The sequence below is a fragment of the Sceloporus occidentalis genome, unplaced genomic scaffold, assembly GCF_023333645.1.
Source record: "Sceloporus occidentalis isolate IW3139 unplaced genomic scaffold, rSceOcc1.0.p SCAF_318, whole genome shotgun sequence".
NCBI classification, from domain to species: domain Eukaryota; kingdom Metazoa; phylum Chordata; class Lepidosauria; order Squamata; family Phrynosomatidae; genus Sceloporus; species Sceloporus occidentalis.
Window position 1 is genome coordinate 1 of NW_028317298.1, and position 19,702 is coordinate 19,702.

Below are 19,702 nucleotides of genomic sequence, written 5' to 3' on the forward strand. Positions count from 1 at the left end.
CATTTCGTAGGTGAACGTGCCATTGGCTAGGTGGTGGCCGGTGTCTTCCGACTGCTAAAAGATTCACAATTCAAATAATCTGAATTAAAAGGGAAAGCTTCTTTGTTTGCTGGTCTTGTTAACATTAAGGCTGTACGGTCTTAGTCACCTCTAGAAGATGTTGCAGGTTCTTGGGCTCAACGTTTTCCACATCCGTCACGTCATCCAGGAAGGAGGTCTCGGTTTTGTCGTGATACGGGGTGCTGAAGCAGCTCTGGCTTTCCGAGTCCAAGAGGTTCTTGATGGCGATGTTGCCGTCACACTGAGCCCATCGTCCGCGGGGCTGATAAGTATTTTGTGAGGCGAGGCTGGAAGGATCCTGCTTCTCTCTATCCTGTTAGATGAATAAATAAATGGAGATTTTTCAGAATTTGCCCCTTAAGGACAATGGGTGGTCCTTAAACCCATTAAACACAATGCCTTGAGAGCTGCAGACGTACGGCTTTGCCACGAAAGGGGTTAAGCAACGTTAGGGCCCGGTTTAACTCGTCTTACATAATGCGTATGGGTAAAATGTAGTATATAAAGTGTAACATATGCTTAGAATATTATATGGTGCTACATACCAGTTTTCTCACCCACAATGAAGCTTCCCATTGGTCTGCAAAAGCTTGGATCTAAAAGTAGAATTTAAAACGGCTCATCATGGAATATAAAATATCAATTAGGTTTTTACCTATGCTGCATCCTAGTAGCAGATGACGAAATATCAAAGACTTTACCCTAAAACATTATTGTGTTTTATGGGAAAAGCTAATCAATAATCTGCGAGTATTCCACAGTCTAAAACTGGCAAACGCCCACGGTGGATATAATATATATATATATATATATATATATATTATATATATATATATATATATATATATATATATATATATATATATATATATATATATATATATATATATATATATAAATAAAACTGCACCTGCTTCAAAACCGGCTTTCGAAGGCGTCATGGCTGTGGGATCTTCTGCCTCACAAGTCTTATCCATGAAAAAATCATCATAAGCAGTCCCGTCGAGTAAATGAGAAATGTTTGTTTCTACCCTAAAGATCAGATTTTTTGGGAAAAAAAAAAAGCCCGTTAGTATTGTTCGAAGAGATTAGTCAATGGATTTCTCTGTGTATGGAAAAGATAAAGTTTAATGATATACTCCTTTGGGTTCATAGGAATGTGTCCTGGGCTATATGAATACATGGAATACTGCATACTAAAATCTAATAGCCATTGAAGGAACACGCGCATGCGCCAGATAAAATATCAGAATACAACCATCCATTGAATTACTTTTTAAATCCCAATATTTATTTGAACTTAGTTACTGTGTTTGCATGCACTACTTCCACTGGGGCGGCTATTCCGCGTACCCGCTACTCAATCTGTACAGTAGAATTTTCTCCCGTTACCCCTCAGCCTTCTTTTCTTAACCCGTAAACGAAGCTAATTCAGTGATTCCTCTTTTGTATCCGTACCTGTTTGCCTTCGGAGCCGTTTCTTCTAAGTGCTGACGCATGCTGGTAGTTAGAGCAGAATCCAGCCGCCAGATGAACACACAGCTGAAAAAATACATTTTAGGGGGGGACATCTTAGTGAATTTATAAAACAAACAAAAAAAAAAAACAAAAACACACAATTTTACAAGTGACCGAAACAAACGTCAAAACAGCCAATTACCTGTCTCCAGACACGGTAATTAATCTCTTGCAGTCATTCGTGAACTTCATATCAGTCACTATATCTGGAAGACAAAAATTACCATATTATATATATATTATTTCATATATTTTATACACGCACAAAAAATACACTATGTTGAACAGAGCATGAAATCATAATACAAAAAAATACCGTATTGGCTCGAATATAGGCCGCACTTTTTCCCCCCACTGTAAGTCTTTAAAGTGGGGGTGCGGCCTATATTCGGGGTCTAGCGCCCGATGCCCAGGGCATGCAGTTCTGGGTGCCGGGGCAGGCAGCGGGGTTAGGATACAGATCCCCCGCAGGGGACCTGCATCCTACTCCCGATACGCTCAGACAGCCTCCCCTGCCAGCACTTCCCACGGGGGGGGGGGGGGGGTTGTCTAAGCACATTGCGCGGATGGTCACCGGCTGCGGAGGTTGTTTACCCCGCATCGCCGCTGCCCGTCCGCACGATGCGTTTTTACCTCTGCACCCCAAGACTTACCAGAGGAGACTCCTGGGTGTCTTGCAGGGCCGGCGGGGGGACATCTACGCAATACGCGTATACAACTTTCGGTGCCGGTACATCAGCTGAGTACCGGCACTGGAGTTGTATACGCGTATTGCGTAGATGTCCCTGCCGGCCCTGCAAGACACCCAGGAGTCTGCTCTGGTAAGTCGGGGGGGGGGGGGGGTGCAGAGTGGCAGCATATCTCGGGGGGGGGGGGCGGACAGTGGCAGCATATCTCGGGGGGGGGGGGGGAGGAGAAGACAGAGTGGCAGCATATCTTTAAAAAAGCACCAAACTTTTAGGGGGCGGCCTATATCCGAGCCAATACGGTATATATATCAAAAGTTGTAATATTGAATAAAACCTGTAATAGAAAAGGGACATCGATATTATATTAAAGCAAAGTTAGTTAGTAGAAACGAACCTGCGTGCCCGTACACCATGGCCACGCATTCACCGGAGTGCAAATCAAAGAGGGAGATATTCTTACTGGAACAGCTGGTGGCAAAAACCGTCCCGGACGGATCCATCTGCACCTGTGAGGGGAGGTTAAAGGAGAGGCGTGAAACCCGAGGGCAGCGGACCGGACACAAAAGCTTTGGGTATCCCAGCTCCAGCATCTAACGAAACATTCATTCAAACTATTCTTGTTTTAAGGCAGGAATACACAGGACTCCAGGCCTGTTGGCAGCTGCGGGGGGACGGAGATCAGCAAAACCCATCCTTTTTATATTTTTGTCACCTGTATGAAACGCTACCGGAACATTCATTTTTTTCCCTTGCTTTTATGATCTTCAAAAAAAGACCATTTTGAGGACCAGGGACACAGGGCGGTTTGAATATTGACTATAAAAAGGACTTTTGAAAATGGCTCCAGGTACCTTTAATAAGCCCCTCCACTTGGAGAACCTTTGAGGGCTCTCTCTTGTTTACCGCTCAAAATATTGTATAATCTGTAAGAGAAAGAAGGTTGGAAAACGAACCATTTACAGAAATGACACAAATCTGAGCAATGTTAAAAGACGGGGGGGGGGGGGGGGGGGGCCTAAAAAAAAATGAAAGGGGACAGAATCGCCTGGGACATCTTTACAATTCAGTACAGCCAATAAGAGACGCCGCCTGTCACGCTTGCATCCCATTGGCTGCTCTGTGTTTTGCGTCAGAGCCCCGAGAGATGTAGAATTTGTATGTAGTGCTATAAGCGCTAGAGCGTTAACGGCTCACCTGATATTTTTATCCTGACAAGCGACAGCTACCGTTTTCTGGCTTACGTCGACATCCATGTCATAAAGGGTCGTCTTTTCCACACTGTGATGCAACCGGATAAAATTAACCCCGTCTGGGAGCTAAGCGGAGAAGAAGGGGCGTATCAGAGCTCGGCGTCGTTTTTATTCAAACGATCGTTCGCAGAAGTTCAGCATAAGCGGGGTGTTTGTGCTTTGAACACATTTCGGATTTCAGGTACTCACAATCTGCGCTGGGCGGAAATAAATGCTCTTGTCGGCCCCGCAGCTGATCATGTGCATCTGGTCGTCCTCACCTGGGCGAGGAACAAACAAACGAGTAATTATTTTTATCTTGGCAATTTAGAGTTTGCTTAGTTAGTAAGCGTATTATTGGACGGATTCACAGTAAAGAAACATAAAAAAAAAAAAAAAACACATTGTACTCTCCGCTGAAGAAACAGACCAGAAATTCTATTCTCTCCCATAAAAGGTTTAATCGTAGAAAAGCAACACAAACTTAACCCCTTAATGACAAAGCCCGTTTTCAATGGGTTTAGGGACCGCCCATGGTCCTTAAGGGGTTAAAAAGCTGCTTCAATTTCTATAGCAAGAACATCGCATCGCCTGACAATTTAATGACTTGGCAAAACACGCAAGTACCTGCAAACTTGACAGCTGTAATGGAGGATGAGTGATCGTCGAGGGTTTGCATCAGGGAGTAATCGCTCTCCACATTTAGAACGTGAATTAAGCGGTCTCGGCTGGCAGAAGCAAGAAGCGTCACGCCTGGGGGGGGAGGGGGGTGTCGAGAAAATCAGCGAATTATTTCACCGAAACGTCATAAGAATAACCGACAGCCTCACTCATCAGCGTTTAAGGGGCTGGAGTAAAGACCACCTAACCTGATAAGGGCTTGGAATATTCCAGACACAGGATTTCCCCGTCGTGCGCTTCTATGGTCAGAAACTCATCGAAAATCCCCAGGTCGTATATTCTTGGAAATAAAGAAAGATTAGGTGACCGGAGATGAGGCAGCGAAGTCCGTCGTACTTTTAGACAACTTCCAAGTCAATTTATTGGTTAAAAATAGTAGTAAAAACCATTAACTCATTGTCCATATTTAAGTTATTTTGTTTCTCCTGCCATCGTATGAACTTTTATACACATGGGTGGTCATCAGATTATTCTTTATTAATTAACAGGAAGTTAATGTACTTTTCCTTATGGTATATGAATGGTGGTTTCCCTATACATTTTATTTTTTAAACCCTATGTGTTTTTTGAGTGAATAGAACTATAAGATAGGACTGGCTAAACAGCTCGGGTATTCTGTATTCTTTAAAACACCTCGATCAATGTATTCTTATATAAATTATATAATATAATTATATAATACACATACACTGCGATATAATACACATACCGAATGTTTCCTGCCCTGTCGCCTGAAGCCAAATGCTGCCCATCGAGACGGACTTTAAGAACCCGTATCCCGCTTTTTGGGTCTCTTGGATCGCTCTTGTCAGCCGTCCCCGAATAATCTCTTAGGTATTGGATGTTATTGTCAACATAAATCACCTTTAGCAAATCCTTTAAAATAAACAGAATTAGAATGATGAATTATTGACTTATACTTTTGATCAGATCTCCACATTTAACAGAAGATAGTCCTAAAGCATCATTAAATAAATTAGAAGAGGTGGAATAAAAGATGAACGAGTGGACAGCTGTTGCCTGCATATATTTTGTTTCCACTATGAAATAAACCACATTCTGTCCCACAAATTATTTCACCCCGGGCGCAATTCCCAGTCAGCGCACTTTAATATCCCGAGATGCATATATTACATGGCTATAAATATTCCTCCTCAGGTTAGGGTTGGAGCTTCTTTCCGTGTTCCAGAGACGGATGGTATTGTCAGACGCACACGTGAAAAACGATCCATGCGGCACGCACGGCTTCTGCTCAACTTCGGGATATACCTAAAAGGATTAATAGATTTTATCACTATAAAAACATTAAAAAAAAACTAACATCTCAATGAAATATTTACTTTTGTAGCTAAGGAAATAGACATTTTCATTTGGACACATCCCAAGTCTTTAGAATCTATTGAAAAGTCATATGATGAACATGCCTGACCCCCCCCCCATTAGCAGCGGTTCTTTTAATAAAAATATAGCTTGGTTGTATTTGAAAATAAGGGGAGAGAAGTCGGGGCAAATAGTTTGATACGAGTCGTGCAATACTTCCTATTGACACCGGGGGTCAGTGTTCAGTAGCGCATGCAGTTAGTACAGTATTAGGATTTAAATGATTCGTTTTGTTTCCTTGGACGCCATGGTAACGATCAGCCCCCGGCGAACGTCAAACATTGACGGCTGGAGTCCATCTCTTTCCGTATCGCACCCTATTCTCCTAAATGACACACAGCCAGGTTACGTCTTGTTGCACGACACAGCAGTCCTCTCATCAGAAAATCTCTTCCCTTAAATTCTGGGTTAAAACCCGACCATCATGGTCACAAATGCCCCATTATCCATAACATTCATTTTACTTTTTAAAACAAGCAGATACGCATTTTTTTTTGTTTGCTAAATAACCGCTGAAGGTACCTCGACGTTCCAGACGTAAGAGCTGTGGTATAGCGCCGAGTACACTTTCCCCACTTTTCTTGTGTCATTGACGTCCCAGACGTACAGACTGTGGTCGTTGTACACGCAGCACAGCCACCGGTTGAGCTCATCGTACACCAAAGCACAGGTATCCGGATAGCACGATTTGGGCTGTTTAGCAAATAACGCACTAAAACAAAACAAAAAAAAAAGTCAACCTTACGAACTTTTAAACAGCCATATTAGAAATGAATATCACTCTGAGGCAACTAATGGATTCGTGTCATTAATTGCATTATCATCAAGCGGTTGTTTTTCCACAAAAAAGCAACATCCGACATTCAATGCAGGATTACCGATGAACAGCCTTAATTCTAGACGGAAGCGCGTTTCGCGAGGCGCATTGATAGCGTCAGCACCTTGGATCGAGTCCCAGGGTAACATCGACGCCCAGGAAATGGGGTTTGGGCAGATCCGTGAGGTATTGGAGGTTCTGGGCATTAAACATCCTGACGACCCCGTCTTCGCAGCCGCAGAAAACAAGCTTCTCTGTTACAGACAAACAACTCGATGCGGACACCTGGACGCAGGAAGACAAAAACCGAACTGTAATCGGGCGTTCATCGGCACCATCACGGCAACGGGGTTTCATCGTACAGATTACAGTATAGTGAGAGGGGAAGTAAAATACGCGGTGTGAATGTCCCTACCCCATGGAGCTTACAGTCATTTAAATGTATGGGGGGTGTTACTCGAGCCAAGGTCTGGCCTGACCGCCTCTACTGAAACCGGGAGGCATTAGTATGAAGACGTTTTTCACACGCTCGGTATTGTTTCCATGAAGCAGCAGCCAGTACACCTGTGATTGGCTGCTGCTGATCCCATCGACCGAGCATGTGCAAGAAGTGTACTGAAGAATGCTCCCTGCATTCAGTAGAAGCAGCTGGGGGAGGAGTTAACAAGAAAGATTAAAAAAAAATTATAATAAAGTGTTTTTTTTCTAACTAACTTATTCCATAAATACGGAGTACCAATCTCAATGAATTGAGGCACGGAATCCATGCAAAATTGCTTTTTTTCCCCCCCAAAGCCGGGTGGGGCTTTTATTTGATACCATAATCTAGTTAGAGTAATAAAAATATTTTATAATATTGAAAAAAAAAAAAAAAAAATGTTCAGGAATGTCCCTTGAGTATAGTAATACCCAGCATGCATTGCGTGTGTCGGGGAGATCTACAAATTAACGATAATATCTCCTTTATTACCTTTAACTTGATCCACTTCTCCAGAACTCTCTTGTCACTGAACAGACACAGCACTCCGGAAGACGTTATGCAGAAGGTATTTCCAGCGTTCGCCCCTTTGCCACAAGCAACCCCACAAAATATATTATTGTGGAGGTCCCCTAATAATCCCGAGCGGCCGACCAGAGGCACCGTCCCGTTAACCTGCAAGGCAGACGGCATGCAAAATATACAGGTGTTTAAAAGAAAGTCGAGGAACGCAAGTCAAATGTTTCATCGGCAGCATGGCACGCGGGCACATTTATTATACACGCAGCAAGGCTGGGGGCCAAGATATGGTAAATCCAGATGCCGCCCTTCTTGAATTATGTATTCCAACATGCGAGGTATGAAATACGTGAAGAAGAGATCTAGAAATCCATTATACTTTAGTTACCCAACAAAAGGATCATCTTTACCAAATGTGCTTAATATCCAGAGCAAAGATTAAGGCCAGAATAAAACGTTGAAGAAAATGCCGAAGGCCAACGTCTCTTAAATCGACAGAAAGAAAAAATATGAGAGGTGCTGGAACATGGAGGATTATACGGGTAAAGGTTCATATATCGCTGATTTTCAGGGGACCTGCGAGGTCCAAACTTCGAAACTAAATTTTAATAGAGAGTAACATCATGTTTTAACAAAATTGCAGTTTTTATGGGTATGTCTGAAGGGTGCTGGGAAGCATCGTTATTTTTTTTTTTAACATCGTGTTTGTAGAAAATAGGTCCTACGTTCAAAGGCCGCTTGAACCTCATACCTGCCGTTTTTTGGAGGTCTCCATGTACCAGAATCGGACGTGGCGGTTTCCACCCGTAACAAAATAGCTGTTGTCTTCGGAAAAAGACACCGCGGTAACCTTACTGGAAACCTTGTTTTTTGCGACGATGTTATTAACCTGCAAGGACATCGATGTCAGACACGAGGCTTCAACACAACAGGAGAAACAAACACGCAGCATAAGAGACCTTCCTGCCCCTTTTGACAGTAGTAGTTACACTAATCTTACCCCCAGGGCAGGTAGTCAGAACATTTAGGATTTCCATCTCAGGCATAAAAACAATATCTGTTGGTAGGCATTCTAGAAATAAGTTTACTATAAATACGAGCAACATTGGTAGGACACGCGTGAAAACTGCTGGAGCAGAAGCCGGAATAGTAAAGGATAGAAGGGATGTATTCAGAAGAACAAAAACCACAGCCGGTCCACATATAGACCTTGTGCGGCATCGTCGGCATTAATAATTCATTGCTGCTGCCGACATCCCCGTCGCTAAACCCAAAGGGACGACAGCAGTAAGATTATTTTCTTACCTTCCAGTCCCACACGTTGACGACCATATCGTGCTGATATCCCACGGACACAACGTACTTCATGTTGGGAGAGAAGCACACGCAGGACACGCCGTATTTGTGTCCGACCATTTCAGACACCAGGGTCTTCTCGGCGACATCCCAGACCCGCACGGCCGGTTTGTGTCCGCTCTGCCAAACACAAGAAGAAGAGAGGTAGAGGTTAGAAAAAAAAAAACATCCCAGGGGACGGGGCTAAAACATAAAAAAATTCATTTATCAGTCAAATGGATAAAAAGAACGAGAAATTAAGTTATAGATTTTAATACCTTAAGGACAGAGCAGAAAAGATGACGCTGCGGGCGAGACGATGCAAAGCAGCACCTACTTACCTCTCCTGACGCAATATACTTTCCATCCGGAGAAAACGACAAAGCGCTCAGAGGTTTGCTGCGGACACAAATAAAGAAAAATTATTGTTAAAAAAAATAAATATATATATATATATATATATATGAATTAAAAGCAAAGAAAACAAGCATTTCATCCAACCTTGGATTGTGACCAATACTGAGCATAGGTCCCAATCATCAGACCGATCATCATGTACAATGCCTGATGAGATCGATCTCCATAAGGATTCTAATGTTTTAATCCAGAATGTTCTGCTCCAAAGTGTTAGGAATCCACTGAATTTATGAAATAAACACGAATCAAACTATAAACAGCACTTAACACTTCAGGGGAGAATACATCGCCCTAGGGCAGTATCAGAGCTGGAAAAGGGTATGTATATGACATACATACATACATATACACCCTCAACTCTGCTTTAGCATATCCTTTACATTGGATGTAATGGTCTCATTACCATGGCAACAAATGAAACTTCTCTAATCATTGGGTCATTCTACTGGTTGCTATAGGAGGAGATCAGACCAAATTTTCCCATTATGCCCCAAATACAATCCAAAAACTACTCAGACCCCTTACTGCTTCCCTCATATTTCCGAGTGACCTACCTACCAGAATGGGGTAAAAACCACCGACACCGCGCAGAAAGCTGGTACCTACTAACCCCAGAAGACTGAAACCTGTATTGCAGATAACGCTGGCTCTACCACCCTACATCAAACATCCCGAGGACGCAGTCGGTGTTTGGAAGCAGCTTGAATCTTTCTCTATAGAACTCGGGATTTCTTACTCTTCTCACTTATGTTATTAAATACCACGTTTCAGACGGCCGCCGCCGCCGTATTATTCCGCTTGTATTTTGAGGATCACCTGCACGTGTTGAATATGTGGGTCTGCTTGTTCTTCCTCGGGCATAGAAGCACGATGACACACCTGGAATACAGAAAAGCGAGCGGATATCGGGAGCAGAACATTAACGTCTGTCCAAAGGTTACATCCAGCGTGCTGCGACGCGTTTTGGGTCCACTACTACACGCCTGTTTAATCAGTCGCACCATTACTGGCAGCCGTGAAAGCGCGTCGCGCAGCAGTTACCGAGAGGAAATTACAAAAATATCTAAAAAAAAAAAAAAAAAGAATTTAACGCGGCATCCGGTCTGCCCGTTTTCTCGGTCGGACCTCAGACAGCCTTATTCTTATTCCTTGATTTCGAAGGAAACGCTTTCCTGCCACCGATTGGCCGCGTCGAGAGCCGTCAGCCCGCGGAGGAGGCTGTAGCTGCTACTTAAGGTTAAGCGATTTTGATTTATAAGAAGAAGCAGAGACAGAAGGAGAGAAAGAAAAATAAGTGCAAAAAAAAAAAAGAAAAAGCATTCGCCAGACGCAAAAAAAGCAGCGCAACTGCACAAAAACGTAGGCGCAGAGCTGCATTAACCCATTGGTTGCTATGGCGATTACTAAAATCTAGTATTTTAGACCAGATTTTTTTTTCGAGGAACATTTTTTTTTTTGTTTAGCAAGCAGCAGCAAGATGCATCGCTCACTAAAGGAGCATGGCGCGCATGCACTGGGGCGCTGCCAATAGTTTCACGCCAATGTCAGGGAAACTACAGGGGGCGAGCAGCTCTGCAGAGCGTTTTACCCAGTAACATTCTGCACAGGATCATTATTATTTATTGTTTTATATAGCGCCATCAAATTCTGTAGCGCTGTACAATGGGTGGACAGGACATAACAAGTAGTATAGAACATAACAATATAATTTACAGAGCCAACAGGCGAGGAGGGGCCTGCGCACAGGAGCTTACAATCTAGAGTAGCGGTATTCGGGCAAATAAATACACTTATAACACATGGTTAGTCTCGCTGCACAGAGATGCACCGGCGCTAACGCTCCTGTCTCTGCCAGTTGTGACGCATTCAGGCTGGTAAGCGTACCACGCTGCGGAATATGACGGCGCTATATAAGACAATGAGTTAGAATAAGTCTTACCCCGCGGGATAAGCCACCAGCCCGGAGTTGGGGTCGCATGTCAGAGCGCTGTTACTGGATATGGTTATCCCCAAAACTTTCTCCAGTTCCACCTGTGAAAAAAGCAGGCGTAATAATGACGTGACCTCAAATTCATACTCTTATAACGCAGGTGCAGCTCGCACTCACAGGGGATGACATCACAACCTTTCTAACCAATAGAAACCTCTCAATATGTTAACCCTTAATGAAAACAGAAGCGATTTATCCATATTTATTCAAACAAGGCACCATAGACCCAAAGGCCTGCACTCAAGGCAACGAGCCCCCGGAAAGCTTTGAAATACACTTTCTCTTCATTGCCAGGTTTTAGTTTGCATACATGTCATGGCGTGTAACACGTACACATCATACGTACACATCATACGTACACATCATACGTACACATCATACGTACACGTGTAACGGAGTTTTTATTATTTCTCATACGACAAATCAATAATAATATAGCCGCTGATATGAACGGGAGCAACGCGCCAACGCATTCCACACCGCAGCATTTATCTGAAAACCCTCGGCTGCCAGAGCCATACAGCGCAGCGATTAACCCTCGGCTGCCAGAGGCATACAGCGCAGCGATTAACCCTCGGCTGCCAGAGCCATACAGCGCAGCGATTAACCCTCGGCTGCCAGAGGCATACAGCGCAGCGATTAACCCTCGGCTGCCAGAGGCATACAGCGCAGCGATTAACCCTCGGCTGCCAGAGCCATACAGCGCAGCGATTAACCCTCGGCTGCCAGAGCCATACAGCGCAGCGATTAACCCTCGGCTGCCAGAGCCATACAGCGCAGCGATTAACCCTCGGCTGCCAGAGCCATACAGCGCAGCGATTAACCCTCGGCTGCCAGAGCCATACAGCGCAGCGATTAACCCTCGGCTGCCAGAGCCATACAGCGCAGCGATTAACCCTCGGCTGCCAGAGCCATACAGCGCAGCGATTAACCCTCGGCTGCCAGAGGCATACAGCGCAGCGATTAACCCTCGGCTGCCAGAGGCATACAGCGCAGCGATTAACCCTCGGCTGCCAGAGCCATACAGCGCAGCGATTAACCCTCGGCTGCCAGAGCCATACAGCGCAGCGATTAACCCTCGGCTGCCAGAGCCATACAGCGCAGCGATTAACCCTCGGCTGCCAGAGCCATACAGCGCAGCGATTAACCCTCGGCTGCCAGAGCCATACAGCGCAGCGATTAACCCTCGGCTGCCAGAGCCATACAGCGCAGCGATTAACCCTCGGCTGCCAGAGGCATACAGCGCAGCGATTAACCCTCGGCTGCCAGAGCCATACAGCGCAGCGATTAACCCTCGGCTGCCAGAGCCATACAGCGCAGCGATTAACCCTCGGCTGCCAGAGCCATACAGCGCAGCGATTAACCCTCGGCTGCCAGAGCCATACAGCGCAGCGATTAACCCTCGGCTGCCAGAGCCATACAGCGCAGCGATTAACCCTCGGCTGCCAGAGCCATACAGCGCAGCGATTAACCCTCGGCTGCCAGAGCCATACAGCGCAGCGATTAACCCTCGGCTGCCAGAGCCATACAGCGCAGCGATTAACCCTCGGCTGCCAGAGCCATACAGCGCAGCGATTAACCCTCGGCTGCCAGAGCCATACAGCGCAGCGATTAACCCTCGGCTGCCAGAGGCATACAGCGCAGCGATTAACCCTCGGCTGCCAGAGCCATACAGCGCAGCGATTAACCCTCGGCTGCCAGAGCCATACAGCGCAGCGATTAACCCTCGGCTGCCAGAGCCATACAGTGCAGCAATTATGCCAACCCTGACAGAGCTATATGGTACAATGATTAACCCTACCCTGGCAGGGCTATAAGATGCAGCAATAAACCCTACCCTGTCATTGTCGTACAGCAAAACTAATAAGTCTACCCTGTCAGAGCTAGACAGTACAGCGATTAACCCTTCGCAGTTAGAGGGACTATAAATAACGGTGTTTAACCCTGCACTGTCATTGAAGCCCGAGTAACCCTTTACTGCCAGACAGGACAGCAGGTGGCATTTGGCGTGTTATTCCCACACTGCTCGATCGGCTTCGAATACATTCGCTCCAGTACCATACGGCCCAGTTGCTCAAGTGACCCACGGCATGTAAGGGTTTGTATCCCGGTATCATCCGCCGCCCTTCACACCTGTCTAGTCACTTTGACCCCCTGCAGCCCCCGGGATGACCGGCGGCGGCCGGGCGGGGAGTGAGGAGGCAGGTGGCCGCCCCGGCTCTGGCCGCTCCCGTCCGACATCTCTAGGCAGGCCGGCAGTCTCGTCAGTTTCGAAAAGCGCGCCGAACCCCTTCTCCAACGGCTTTCGCGGTGATTGGACAGCAAGAACAGAAGGGCGGTAGCAACTAGCTGCTTCACCGGAATCCGAAGCGGTGACTGGTCAGAGCAAAAATAGGCGGGACCTGGCGCTTATAAGGCGCGACGACCTCCTGTAGTTCAGTCAGAACTAAGGTGACAGTCTGAGTGCGTGTCATCTGCCGATACGGGTATTCTGGGCCGGTGAAAGGGTTACCCCCGCTATACCTTATACTTCCTTAGGGCAGTATCGGGGTAACGTTCACGCCCTGGCCACTGGTTCTTGGACTCTGGTAATTTACAATGCAAAGGGCCGCCAAGGGTTCATTTGCCCCCTGCTGGGTGCCCAGATGTGGTAAATGGCCCCCAATATTCATTTTTCTATCTGCACTTCCACATGTGGCCAGAAGTGGCGTGTGTGGTAAGAAGTACCTGGTGGAGTCCCTTTTTGGGTTTCTGCCCCTTCTTTCTGGTGAATGATGGTGTAAACGGTTCGTCGGAGGGGAATGCCCTTAGCTGGTTTTGATAAAGGGCTTATTAGTATATATGTTACTCGGTCAGTTAGTTGCACATGTGCAGAAAGCAAAATGTAATCAGCCGCAGATATAAAGAACAATAGTGTTCCCATACATACATATAACGCCAGTGTTGAGGACTAACTATAACAGCTTTGAATGAGGACTTGGCCCCTCTCCGTTTTGAGATTGGGGAGCTCACTCGCTACCAGGTGGAGTATCCACATAAAGAGGTGGAAAACTGGAGAAATGCTTCAGAATTCTGGTTGTCAGCAACTAGTGGATTAAACACCACTGGCCCACCTGTAGACCACATGCAAGGATGTCATGGCCTTAAAGGGCCCCTTTTTTGTAGTGTCCCCCCTGCTAATGTATGGGGGGTCACAACCCTTGGTTGCAACAATCCGTTTGTTCTTGTTCTCCCTGTTGTATCCCCAGTGTAACTCTTGCCTGACCGGTTCCTGGCCATAATCCTCTGGAACTGTTTTTCGGCTAGGACCGGAGCAATCGCCCTCGGTCTTTAACCCCTCATAACCCGGACACCGATGACCACACCAAAACGCTCCTTTGTGGAGTTAGCTCACAGGTGGTTCGGAGAGGAAGCCTCCTACAGATCCCCAGCCACTGTAACGTCCAGGAGAGCGGGGGGGGACACAGGGACACAGGCCTGGCTATATCGCGGTCCGTCTCGGGGAAACTTTAAACTGCTACCGCTCGGGGTCCCCATAGTGGATCGTGTCGCTTTTTGGACAGAATATTCTAAGAATCCCGAGCTATCCATCGGTACCCCAGGATCGGCGCCGCTCCCTTGGGATCACCCCGAAAACAGCGGTTTGGGGTTATACGGACAATACGGGCTTGGTGGCCTGAGTATGGTGCGGAGCTGCCTGGGCAGGGCGGGGATAGGTTACTGTGATTTATGTCCCTTTCGTTGTTGAACTGTATATAAGGCCGGGTAGCTTCCCAATAAAGAGTTCTTTCCCTGGACATTAGTCTTCAGGGGTTCGCTATATCACTCATTGTCCTTCGGACAATTACAGCACTGTTTTTGGCTATGGTGCTCTTACATCGAGGACGCAGAGCCAGCTCCTGATCCCTTTCTCGCAGTATCATCCGGAGCTGGAAGCGGTTAACCCTTGCAGTTCCGGGCGGAAGCAACGAACAGCTGGCGGGGTACAGGGCGGCCCATCACAGGGGGATTCTGTAGACCTATTTGCAACCCTCTGAGCTATTGTGGGTGCAGGTTTGTTAAGCTGTACACACCTGGTACGTGATATGCTCACCGCCAACGCTGGCTCTGCAAACAGCACTAGAGGTTCTAACGAGACAGCTCTAAGCAGCCAATTACTGTTAAGAATCAGCGAGCCATTGAGGAGACTGGGAACTGCAGCTTCTCCATGAGGTAAGTCTTTATTATTGGGTTTTTTTCTCAATATGGTATATTAAAGTACTCACAATGTTCCTTGGAGGGGCTGCAATGGGCACTATACCACCCTTTTACAGAGAACAGATAGAAACGTAGAATTTGCCGGCAGATCGGACCCCATCGTCAGTTTCTCCTCCTGTAAAGACTCAAACCTTAATCCGTCTTAGATTCAGGAGCCATAGGTCTATCCCATGCATGTTTAAATTTCCTGCTGGGAGGCTGTTCCATTTATCCACCACCCTTCTCTGTAAAGTAGAACTTCCATACATTACATTTTAGCCTCTTTTTGGAACATTTATACTCCTTTGAAATAAACTTCCCTCTTGTACTTTTTAAATTCCTTTATGTATTTAAAAGTCCATCCCCTCTCACTTTTCTATCCCCCAAGCCCAAACTTCCCCGATCATTTTTATCCCGAAAACCACTCTCCCATTTTAGACCCCCTCCTCCACGCTCTCTCTCGGCGTGTGTGTTGACCAATTGCAGGCTAATCTGTTTTAGGGTAGATCTGATTCCCGGCCATCGTGGTCGATGTTCCGATCCTGTGTCTAGGAGTGAAGCACCATTTTGAACCATGTACATAAACTACAACGAGCTCTTTATTTCATACAAACAGTGGGCAGAGTATAAACATTATTTATACAGGGCTCTGTTTCATACGTTTTTCTTTTTTTGGTTCTGTCCGGGATAGGAGACACTCTGCCCGCCATGTCTCAATATAGTGTTCTATCTATTTCACTTACTAGCACTTGGTTATCCTTTATGCCAACAAAAAAAAAAACTTGACTAAAAGCCACTGGCCAGCCCAACAAGATGGCATAGCTGTCCAGTATGAAGGGAGATGTGGGTGAACACATCCAGTCACGAGTATCTCCAAGGGTAGAAGAGAACCGGCCAAGACTGGCTGGAGCGACTTCCTATATTGTCCACTATTAGGGTGTCCCTGTTGTCGTCCTGCTAAGATATTTCCACTTCCTCGACGACATGGACTCGTTTGTGTTTAATAAGGGAAGAATTGTCAGTGAAGGTTTTGCCGCACTCTGCACAGGAGAATGGCTTCTCGCCGGTGTGAGTCCTTTGGTGCCTCACCATACTGGCCTTACATATAAAACCTCGCTCGCAGTACTTGCAGACGTACGGCTTCTCCCCTGAGTGCAACCTCTGGTGGACCACCAAGTTTGCGTACTGACAATAGCTTTTGCCGCACTCTCTGCAGACGTGTGGTTTCTCCTCCGCATGGATGCCAGAGTGCTTGATAAGGCTTGAGTTACGGGTGAAGCCCTTGCCGCATTCGGGACACGTAAATGGCTTCTCTCCCGTGTGGACCACCCGGTGTAGAACAAGGTGGGAGTTATTGGTGAATTTCCGTCCACATTCCTTACAGGTATACGGCTTCTCCCCTGTGTGGATGCGCTTGTGATCGGCCACGTGAGACTTGCGCGCAAACATCTTCCCGCAGACGTTACACGGGTATGGTTTCTCGCCAGTGTGAACTGTAAAGTGGCGGGCGAGATGGGAGTTGTTCCTAAACCTCTTCCCGCAGACATCGCAGGGATGCATCTTCTCCCCCGATTTCTGACTTTTTCTGGCACGAGAGTTTTCGTAATCTCTTGACTTCATAGTGTCCTCATTAATAGTCACAACTAAAACATCTGGGGGGGGGGGAATGGAGATTCTTGCTTAGCCAGTATGATCTATTTACTTCAAAATTATATAGATTTTGCCTTAAAATTAACAGATTATACATAATAAGGCACTAAACTACACAACGTGATCATACAACAATCTTCATATGGATGCTATAGCAATGCTTATAAAATATATTCCTATATACAACAAGTTTGCATGAAGCCAGCGGCCAAGTATCTCTTTTTTTTTTTTTTTTTAATCTATTACCTTCAGCGTCTTCTTTGATATGAAATTCGGAATTAAAGTCAGACTCTTCAGACTGTTCCGGCGATGGAAGAAATTGTGGAATTTCTGTGTGGCAAAAGATAACGCAAATTAGGATATTCCAGACTATACAGAAAGCTGTTGTTCCGGTGGTTCGGAAGCACAAGATGCACAGCGGGAAAAAGGTAAGTAAATACATTAACAGGCAGATGTCTTCCGAACGTGACCAACCCGTTCATTCATAGGAGTTTGTTTCCCCATAGGTTTGTTAAATCATGATCCTCCCTCTCCATATTTTGTTCAGGAGTAGGGGTTTGGTTTTTTTCCAGCAACGTCTCCTGATTACAGACATGGGCCACATCCATGCTTTACATATTACCCTATATCTTTTTTCCCCCCCCATTTTTTGTTTTTGCACAGTTGCCAGTACAGCACGACTTGAAATCCCTTTGGGGGCCTCTCATGCATTTTTTTTAAGCCAGTGATGTCATGGTGACATCACAGGGCTCCCAGTAAATGTTGTTTTGTTTTCATATTTCCACCAGATCCTCCTGATCTGTCTGTGCTGATCACAATGTGATCACAAAGGGCCCCACAGCCGTGCATGCGCCTAGTGAAAGTTGCATTTGGCCATATTCATAGTTATTTACTCGAGGCATTTAATTGTGGGGGGCATTTACGGATGATGTTTGAATCGGTGAACAATTTTCTATTTGTTTCCAGAATCAAGACAGACATCTAGAGAGGTGGAAAATGGGAATTATGAGCAAGAATCACAGCTTTTTATATCATCCATTAAAAAAACGAGAAAGGCGCTTCTATGAAATATAATGGATGCCTTCAAAAAATATCACAGCGCTAAAAATAATATAACAAACATTAATATTTCAGAGCTTCCTGATTCAAGGAGAAATCAGATTGCCTTTTGGAGTCAAGAAGGAAATTTAGTGGCAGAAATTCGATAAGTAGCTTAATTAGGGCTTTTTTGCCTTCTTTTGGATCAAAGCAGAAAGGATTTAATGAAAATGTACAGATTTTAGTGTATCTTACATATCCTGTTATGCTCTAAACTATATGAACGTTTTCACTGACTCTATAACCTACCCGTACATATATATTCAGAGTCATCTGGCTCCACTTTAATAACGGTCACGATGGTGTCCTCATCGTCAGTCTCGTGGCTTTGGTCGAGAGGGAGCTCTAAGAAGAAGGAAATGTAATTTTTGTTACCAGGCAACTGATGGGAAAAAAAAAAAGGTAAAATGACAACTACAAAACAGCCTCCGTAGCATGCAAAGCACCGACATATGATGTCAAATCCCAGTACGCAGCACCGAGGACATCGGCCATGGAGCTGAGCACTAGCGGAGGGAAGCTATACATTCCTGATGACAAGCATATAAATTCAGACGTCCATTCTAACCTTGTGGGATGTCTTTTCCAACATCGTCGTTTGTGACATCAGAATAGTCCTCTTTGTGCACTTCTACATAGTCCCACTCCTCCGTGGTGAAATAGACAGCCACGTCATCATGTTTCAGGGGAACCTGAAATGAAACCATCATTCTTAAACAAGTCCTTAAATATCATTCCAATCTGTCCAAGCGTTCCGCGTCACGGCACCCACGGCAGAATTATCTTGGGCATTCATTTAAACCCAAAACACATAGAAAGCCATTTATCAGTCGGGCCAAACAATCGGCCGCATTCAAATCACGACCTCTCACCTTTTTGGTCAGCAGCTGAATGATTTTGTTTGCAAGTTCCGCGATCTTCTCCGAGACGGCTTCTTTCACGCCGGATACTCTACCCGTCGACACGAGGTCTGAATTCTCCCTCGAAGGGCCCAGATTTTTACAAGAGGAACCTATCAGGCCAATGCCTTTCTTACGTTCTCCATATTCAGACATCTTCTTCACCACAATATAATCCTAGTGAATGGAAATGTCAAGTCCTGTTGCGTTAACATTCATGCCACCATTAAATCTGCAGTCCCACCAAAATGAAACTTTTCTAGGTGCCGGAGAATATAAGGGAAATAAACTTAAACTCCAGAGCTCATCATCTGATAAAAACAAAACGAATATATTATATATACATATTTCTATTGTACATTTTTTTTTTTTTTTATTGGAATATTGTCTCTGATTTATTTTTTTGGTCAAGCAATGACTATTTTGCTTCATGGAAGCTGAGATCTCAGGCAAAAAGTGGAATTTTATACCATCATATCCCACAGTGCTGCACAATGAGATGAATAACTTAATTTCCTTAAGTTCTCTCACTTCTCCTCTCTCCGACCTCACAAAAGCTGTCTCAACCAATCAACAACTTATATGAGTTAGGATGGTTTCACACATACATATATATATATATAATTGTAGGACTTTGCTGTCTCTCCTTGCACCTTCACATGAAAAGTGAATATTCCGTGAAGAGAGGAGAGTTTCACGGCCCTCT

At 45.3% G+C, this 19,702-nt stretch overlaps 2 protein-coding genes across 2 annotated transcripts; both read right to left on the reverse strand.

Annotated features, from left to right (window-relative positions):
- Window positions 1–3,120: 3,120 nt before the first annotated feature.
- Window positions 3,121–11,489, reverse strand: LOC149274821 (WD repeat-containing protein 62-like). The gene is made up of 16 exons (XM_089505206.1): window positions 11,469–11,489; window positions 11,063–11,154; window positions 9,940–10,002; window positions 9,048–9,105; window positions 8,677–8,847; window positions 8,123–8,260; window positions 7,345–7,527; window positions 6,499–6,659; window positions 6,080–6,269; window positions 5,312–5,446; window positions 4,887–5,053; window positions 4,366–4,457; window positions 4,124–4,249; window positions 3,707–3,777; window positions 3,462–3,583; window positions 3,121–3,190 (listed from the first exon to the last, which is right to left on the reverse strand). Exons 1-16 carry the CDS (start codon window positions 11,487–11,489, stop codon window positions 3,121–3,123), a joined length of 1,860 nt encoding a protein of 619 aa, XP_089361332.1.
- Window positions 11,490–16,306: 4,817 nt separating this feature from the next.
- LOC149274822 (uncharacterized) lies at window positions 16,307–16,912 on the reverse strand. Its single transcript, XM_089505207.1, has one exon. It carries the CDS (start codon window positions 16,907–16,909, stop codon window positions 16,307–16,309), a length of 603 nt encoding a protein of 200 aa, XP_089361333.1. The 5' UTR covers window positions 16,910–16,912.
- Between the last annotated feature and the right edge of the window lie 2,790 nt (window positions 16,913–19,702).